Here is an 8736-nt window from a genome sequence, read left to right on the forward strand (position 1 = left end):
CGCTGCCCGCGCGCATACGTCCTCGCGTTCATCGTAGAACGCTCTCGGTCTGCTCGGCTCGCTCGCGAGGCCCCAGTGTGTTTTTACTCGGGGTTGGGTAAACTCCGGCCTGTTGTGTATCATAATACGATCGTTGCGGGTGCAACGCGCGCGGCTTTACGGACGACATCGACCACCACACCGGCTTTCTCACGTCGTCCACGCAACTTTCCGCGCGTGCCTTTACTGTTACCTTTCGCTATCTCTCTCTCTCTCTCTCTCTCTCTCTCTCTCTCTCTTCCTTTCTCTCTCTCTCTCTCTTTTTCTTTCTCTTCCTCTCTCTCTCTCTCTTTTTCTTCCTCTCTCTTTTTGTTTCTCTCTCTCTCTTTCTCTCTCTCTCTCTATTCCTCACTTGTTCAAATAGAGGCATAAGACAGGAAATCTATGTCATCGCACGTCACAAAGACTTTACTTTGTAAATCTTAGGATCGAAGGATTTTTGAGGAAAAGAGTCTTAAGTCTTTGGACGGAGAGAGAACCTGGGCGGAGAGAAGGAACGTTAAATATTTCCATCGACGAGGAAATATTTTCTTCGAGCGAGTTTGTCGAATAGCTGAAAGCGACCGAGATATACTTGTAGGAATGATCGTAACGATACTTCAATAAGAAAAGCGTCTCTTCGATCGAAGAAACGGAAATAAGAACGGTGTATATGTGTGCGTGAGTGTCCGTAGAAGAAAAGTGTTGAAGGTCAAGAGAGAGAGAGAAAGATAAAGATCGGTCAATCAGGATGCACACGCTGTTCGGGGAACAAAATGCTTACTATCGTCACGCGAGCGCCGTACCTGTGGGTATGGGCACGGCATCCTATCCAGGCGTGGGTGTGGGTGTGGGCGCTGCCCCGGGCTACTACGAGCAATATCGTTACGGTGGATATGCGACGGCCGCTGGTTATCCTGTCTCCGGGATAACGCAGCAACACATACACCATCCTGGTAAGGACATGGTGAAGCCACCTTATTCTTACATAGCTTTAATCGCTATGGCGATTCAAAATGCACCAGACAAGAAGATCACTCTAAACGGGATCTATCAGTTTATAATGGAACGTTTCCCGTATTACCGCGAGAACAAACAAGGCTGGCAGAATTCAATCAGGCATAATCTTAGCTTGAACGAGTGTTTCGTAAAGGTGCCGCGAGACGATAAGAAACCTGGCAAGGGTAGTTATTGGTCCCTCGATCCGGACAGTTACAATATGTTCGACAACGGTTCCTACCTAAGACGTCGTAGGAGATTTAAAAAGAAGGACGCTTTGAAAGAGAAGGAGGAGGCGTTAAAGAGGCAAGGTCTTTTGACGGAGAAACGAGGACAACAGCAACAGCAACAGCAAGATGACGTGAAGTCAAACAGCGGTGCTATTGTAAACCTCGCGCCGTCGATAGAAGCGACGACGGTAAAAAAGGTTGGCGGCGGTGGTAACGGCGGTAGTGGAGGTGGTGGTGGTGGTGGTGGTGCTAGTGCCGGTGGTGTTGGTAGTGTTATCGGTGGTGTTGCGGGTGTCATGGAGGGTGGTACTGTGACGACAACGGCGAGTACGACTACGACTGGGCTGTGCAAACCAAAGAGAGAACCGGTGAACGATCACTGCATGGCCGTGCAGAGCAAATATGGTCTGCTTCATAGTCCGATTCAACAAGAGACGAAGACAACGGTAACAGGCGTGGTAGTGGCAAGCGTACCATCGCACACAGCAGTTAGCGGAGGTCAAAGCGTGATTCAAACGGCTCTTGGGAACCAAGTACATCAGGGTCATCATCAGGTTCATCAGGAGACAACGATTCAAGACGTCTCAATGGTCGGCCTCGATCCTGGTGCTTTTAGCGTTGATGCTCTGATGACGAACCGAGACAACGCTTTGATGAATAATCGGAGTGATCAAACCACCGGTCAACATCCGCATGCTCACGCTCACGCCCTTCAACATCCTCACGGTGCCCATTCGCACTCTCACCCGCACTCGCATTCGCACTCGCACGCCCACTCATCGGCGTGCACAACGACGACCAGCACGACCGCTGCGGTTGCCGCCATGATGGCATCCACCGGATACGCCCCTCACGGTAGCGCCGTAGCGAGAGGAAACTCATCGCCACCCGGTACCGGCATGTACGCGCCCTATTGCGCGCCTACGCCTGGCTACATCATGGATCATGCTGATTACAACTCGAGAAATCATGGAAACGCTGCTGCCGCGGCTGCAGCAGCCGCTGCTGCGGCCGCAGCCGCACACACGCAGTGGTATCAAGAAGCTGCTAGTCCCGACGCTGCACCCATTTATCAGGACACTCAGTCGCCGAGCTGTCAACTTTACAGGTATATTTCAATTTCGAATGGTTACTGATCGCATCTACTTTCTTCTACGGTACGACCATCGTTGACTCTTCTAACATTCCGTTGTTTCTTGTTTGATTTAAAATTATCTTACGTTAGTACTTACTGCAAATTAAAATTTACATAATTAGTATCAATCAGCGACAGATAATCGATCTTCCATGATTTGTGATATCAGAATTTTAAGATACTGATTGTATCTAAGGAGATCTTAAATGTATGTACCTAAATAAAATTATAAAATCTATACAACACGCATAATTTTGTAATATTATGATACACACGTAGATGGACGTTTTAAATATCGAGTAGTTACTTTGGTATATGCTGTTATTACAGTGCACTTTAACGCACTACGTAAATAATATTAAAAAGCTAAATTATATTAAAAAATAATATTAGAATATAAAAATAATATTAAAAAATAATTTTAGAAAGCTAAAATGTTAAAGGCTATTTGTAGTGCAATAAAGTTTATTTATGAAACTTTCCTTTTATCAATTCGCGATGAGGTATTCGAAAGAATGTTTATTATTTTCACAAAATTGTTAACTATTAATGTGTTTCTTGAAATTTTTGAGAAACAACATTATTTATCTTTTAATTCATATACCAAGGGAGGTAATTTAATTAAAAAACGTTCAATCTTTTCTACTTTTCAGATCTAGCCCATCGACTCCTCTTTCGACGGGTGCAGCACCTTCTCCGCCGCTTTACCATAGATATTATCAAGACTGCAACGCCGTTAATAGCAGTGGCAATTTACCGATAACGCTGCAGAAATACTGAGAATACCGAAATTCAAGGCCCCATCAGCGAGGCCTTGAAGAACATCAGAACGAGTATGATCCCGGTCTGGTTTATGTCAAGCAAGAGTGGATACCAATGACGGAGGAGCTCGCCAAAGATTGGAACTGAAGATGGGATCTAAATTATCGTCGTGAAAAAAAGTCGGGTAAAATGATATATATTCCGTCTTGTTACGATATTAAATATTTTCGCGTTGTCCTTTATAACGAGGAATCTCTCTCTCTTTTCGAGAGAAAAGAAAAAAAGAAATTGAGAAATAGCCACCGAATTTCATTAATATAATAATACTTACGTTTTTATCAACGAACAGGTGGTCTGCGAATTAATCAAATAAGAAAACTCTCTTACGTATCGATTATGCTTCCTTCCTTATTTTTTTTCTTCTTCTTCCTCTTTTTTTCTTTTATTTTTCTTTGCTTTTGTTTTTTTACTTGAACGATTCCTACATCCAAGCTTTGACTCATTCGTAATAATCGTTATCCTTGAATTGTTGTTACACTTCGTACAATATCGTTGATTTCAAAGTAGATATATAATAAGTAAATAAATAGATACATCGATATCTACTATCCGATTTGCGGTTCATCTGTCAAGATATTCTTCCATGTTTTCGTCGAAAATGTTTCTAAGTTAATTTGGCGTATGCTAAATTAATTTTAGCTAATTTGCTTTCTGTTAATGGAAAGCATCGATGGGATATGTTATCCTGATTTTTAAAGTCTACGGACGATAATTATACGAAGAGCACAGTGTCTCATTCTTCACGATCTTGTTACACAAACGAAAAGTTGTGAAAAGATAGATAGACAGATAGATAGAGAGAAAGAGAAAGAGAAAGAGAGAGAGAAAGAGAGAGAGAGAGAGAGAGAGAGAGAGAGAGAGAGAAAGAGAGAGAGAGAGAGAGAGAAAGAAAGAGGAAGATTTAGTGAAATAAAAACGGCGCTCATAAATTTGGAACTCACCTGAGCAAACATTCGTCATTCGGTAGGCACGCTGTCGCTGACCTAGGACAATTGTTTCGTCGAAAAGACGTCTTGTTTTTTTCACAAGCAAGTTCAATGCTAAGGATTTTCAAGCAACTGTGCAAACGTTTCGGTAAAAATTCGCATGCGACGGACGAAAAATATTGGCGTGGCTCTGTTTGCCGTTTGTCTGCTTACTTCCGAAAAAAGCTTCAGCCGAGAACGGATCAATGTCATCGCATTGAATCTTTCTAATCTTCGGAAATAATTCTATTCGATTTCGAGTTAAAGGTATCGGTATCGAGCCGCCATTAACGTATCGTTAATAACTAATATATAGATGCGAGAATTAATAATGACAAAATGACAGATTTATACAAAATTTCAGGAAATAGATTTTCTAATATATTATCTGAAATAATTGAAACAGATTTGAAAAAAAAAGAAAGAAAAAGATTTTAGTATTTACAGCATTAAAAATGTTATAATATACATATACATATACATACATACATACATACATACATACATACACACATATATATATATATATTGATACGCATTTTTTATTGATTATTGCCATTTTTGAAACAATTAGTCATACTCTGAAATACTTTTCTTTTCTATTATTATTATTATTATTATTATTATTATTATTTTTATTATAATTATTAATTCCGGTATTTATGAATATTCTGATGTCGATGTCGATGCCTTTACTTGGAGAAAAATGTTATTACGCGAATCGCTTTGACCGTTCCTTCGTCGAGCAATAATCTAACTTCTATGGTGTTTGCTCAATCGATAATAGTAATCAAATTTAATCGTCACTTTTTAAAATAACGCATAAGCTCACCTTTGTTCCTCTTTGTGAAGCCGGTGCGCGCATATGCGCGACTTTTTAACGTCTTAACCGATATAGTCTTTTGCATTGAGACAATAGACTGTTCTATCGACGTAATCTATCATGATCTCGTATTTATTTGTAAATGTATTATATATACTTACATATACATACATGAATTACATATAAACGTTGTACAAAATGATAAACGCAAAGTGTTTTCACTCACAAATAAAAATCATTTCGATCGTCTCTAACGTTTCTCGAAAAGAAAAAAAAAAAAGAAAAAGAAAAGGAAAAAAAAAAAGTAAAAACATTGGGAAAAATATCATCGATCGTTTAAGACGTTAAAGACGTTAAAGACGTTCGATCGTTCGTTTGAACGTATAGTTAGCGACTTTCGTGCTCTTAAAACAAAATCTACACAATATAGAGGAATGATTAGAAATGCGTCTAATACATTTAGAGTTAATACAGTTTCAAATACACGTTTAAAAAAAAAAAACATCATTTCCTTGTAAGAATCGTTTAAAATATATTATCAAGAGAAGAAGGAGGAGAGAGAGAGAGAGAGAGAGAGAGAGAGAGAACGAAACAAGAAAGTCACAGTTAATGCGTATAAAAATTAAAAAGTCGAGGATTACGTTCGAACGTTTTTCTTTGACTTAAAAGAGACGTTGTATTAGATTCTCTGAATATATAAAAGAGAAAAAGGATTAACGAGAGCGGAGGAGAGGGATGAAGAGGGTTGGAAGGACGTTAGGAGAAGGTTAATAAAATTGTAAAAAGTTTGAAAATTGTCGAAGCAACTCTATATTCTTCAATCGAATAAGGTTGTACCTTATTTTACGTGCATTTATTCGTAACACTTGTTCTCTATGCTTCGATGCGGTCGATCGCGAGCGTAAGAGATCGAATGTTACGTCGAGAGCTGAGATAATATATTTATTGATGAAAATGAATTATGTGAATATACAATTTAAATAAGTAACATTAGGTTCGCGATAATGTCGTCGATAGATATCTATGTGCGTGTGTATTATAAAAAGGGATATACGAAATGGATATAGTTATTGTATAGACGATATTCTATATATGTATATATATATATGTATGTATGTGTGTATATATATGTATGTATATATATATATAGATAGATATATACATATATGTATAAATAGACGATTATATAAGAAGCGTATTTACTATTGTCATTGTGACTCTCCTACTGTCGTTAATATTATTATCATTATTATGATGCTGCTGCGCTATTATAAGGTACAGATTATTATTGCTGCTGAATTATCATTAAGATTATTATCATTAGGTATTATTATCGCTATGATTAACGTAGGGTGCTTCGTGCAAATGCGAAATTTCACGAAATAAATGCGCAAATCACATATAAACACGTACACACATATACACACATATAGACATACACATACATACATATAAATATATATAGATATATATATATATATATATAAATATTATATAATATACTTATGTTTTTTTTCGTCTTTTAAAACGCGCCGAATCTTCAAAATCTATCCTGCCTATAGATACAATATGATCGTGTGCACAAAATTCGCTATAAAATGCAATGTTTTGGTGTCGGTTAATTCGAATGTAAAAGCGTCATCGTTGAAAACACACGATGCATTTGTTAAACGACTTACGAAAGTGTATTTTGAAAAGCAATATTTTGATACAATTCGCATACATACGTCGCGCCCCGATATTTTCTTGCAAAAATACTCGCCCGAGCAAGGTGTTGCCGTTGAATCTACGTAAACGGCTGAGAAAACAATATAATTCTCGATCGTTTAATGGCGTCGCTCCAGGAGACTAACGTTTCCGTTACGAATCGATTGAAAAAAAAAAAAGAAAAAAGAAGAAGAAAAAAAGAAAAAAATTGTTCAAGTTTTTGTTCGACATAGAGCAGAAATAATAATATGTACGTCGATTATTTCTCGAGTTAGTTACAATAAGGTCAAACGATAAAATGGCGACACTTCATTTTCTATTTAATTTAATCTATGAATTGGTGAAAAGAAGAGTTTAACCTTTAACATGAAAATTTAAATAACGATTGTGCTAAGAGGGTGTAAATGTGATCATTCGTTTTTCTCTTCTTCTTTTTTTTTTACTATTCCATTGCAAAAGCATTAGATTGGTATATATGGAAGAGTTGTGATTTTACGTGAAAACGAACGTTACGGAATAAAATTTATTCACGTAAATCATTCCTCTTTCGTTATACCTATAATCATTTTCGTTGTATCGTGTGTATCTGACGATGTTCGCTTTTAGTTTATTTATTACTTATCGAATTATCTTGAAAATATTATTATATTTGTACATTTCTTATCGTGAAAATGAATCGGTTAATGGAGATTAAAAGATCACAAAAAACGATTTAATTTCGAGAATCGATGAAATTTCGAAACTAAAACTCGAAAGTTTTCGTTGTTCGAAAACGTTGAGAATTGAACATGGAGAACGTCAAAGTGACAAACGACGGTGAATTATTTTCGTGTGGTAACACTCTCATTCGCAGAGTCTCATCGTCGAATTTATCGTTTTTCGAGACATTGAAGGAAGGCCAGAGCGCGTAACATAACGCTTTTCATGCTGACCCATTTGATACGTCGACCGGCAGCCAGCAAGCGGCTACAATCTGCAAAATGTTACTCCATCTCGACGGCAAGTATTTTGTGGGTGGATTCGTGAAAGGTAAGTATATGCGTATGTATCCTGCGCTGCTGTATCGCGTCAGTCTGGGTATTTATTGATTCACTCGCCGTGATATAAGCGTAATCGTAAATACGTTCGCGCATTATGACATCCAGAGTGTTCGATGCACCTCTTCCAAGTTTCTTCGAAACGTCCTTACGTGAGTCTTTCGCGAAATTTATCCTAGATTTAGTGGAACAGCGAACGCACAGAACTCGGGACTATGTACTAAGTTTACCGGGATGAGAAAGCTAAAGTAAACAAAAAGAGTTTATTTGATATGCGGGTTGCATTCGCATACCTTTAAGATTAGTATAATTATGATATTTTTGTTTACTTCGGTTCTCTTAAATTATCTAACGCGTTGCATAGTAATCGTAGACTGACTCACTTTTGTATTCTATATATGCAGGTCATGACATATATATATATATATATATATATATATATATATATATATAAGTATATATATATACATGTATATGTATGTATATATACACACATGTATCTATACATATGCATATGTGTGTATATATACATATATGTATATACATATCATATACATATATATATATATACATATACATATACACACACATATATATATATATATATATATATATATATATATATATATATACACACACACACGTACACACACATTTAAATTATATATAGATGAACTCGTAAGAATAATTGTACTTACTCATTGGGTCATGTTCGAGAAGTAGTTTGTTCCTGTGGTTCCACGCTTCAAAAGATTTCGCAGGGCTTCGACAATTGCGGTGGTTTTCGCTCGCGGCAGGATTTAAGCGCATCTGCCGAAACACGTGCTTCGGATAATACGGGATTGAAAGCGTTCCGGCTCCCGTCAATCCGTTACTTCGAAAGACACAAAGTTCTATGTCGATCGGGAGACGAAAAGCCCCTTTTCTAAAGTCCTTCGGTCAGCCGTTCTATCTTTTGAGTTGATGTTTTATCTATCGATTATCGTTTTTTACCTTTTAT

General features: G+C 37.5%; 1 protein-coding gene across 1 annotated transcript; it reads left to right on the plus strand.

Moving 5' to 3' along the window:
* The first annotated feature begins 289 nt into the window (after positions 1-289).
* Positions 290-4548, plus strand: LOC122636517 (forkhead box protein biniou). The gene is made up of 2 exons (XM_043827789.1): positions 290-2355; positions 3036-4548. The coding sequence occupies exons 1-2, from the start codon at positions 770-772 to the stop codon at positions 3160-3162; spliced, it is 1713 nt and encodes a 570-aa protein (XP_043683724.1). The 5' UTR covers positions 290-769; the 3' UTR covers positions 3163-4548.
* Positions 4549-8736: the final 4188 nt, after the last annotated feature.

Source organism: Vespula pensylvanica, chromosome 22, assembly GCF_014466175.1.
Source record: "Vespula pensylvanica isolate Volc-1 chromosome 22, ASM1446617v1, whole genome shotgun sequence".
Classification (NCBI taxonomy): domain Eukaryota; kingdom Metazoa; phylum Arthropoda; class Insecta; order Hymenoptera; family Vespidae; genus Vespula; species Vespula pensylvanica.

Bases quoted from the DNA above. Each gene is read 5' to 3' on its own strand.
- LOC122636517 (XM_043827789.1), top strand. From the start codon at position 770: ATGCACACGCTGTTCGGGGAACAAAATGCTTACTATCGTCACGCGAGC. The intron at 2,356-3,035 runs GTATATTTCAAT...TCTACTTTTCAG, and splicing joins CCGAGCTGTCAACTTTACAG to ATCTAGCCCATCGACTCCTC.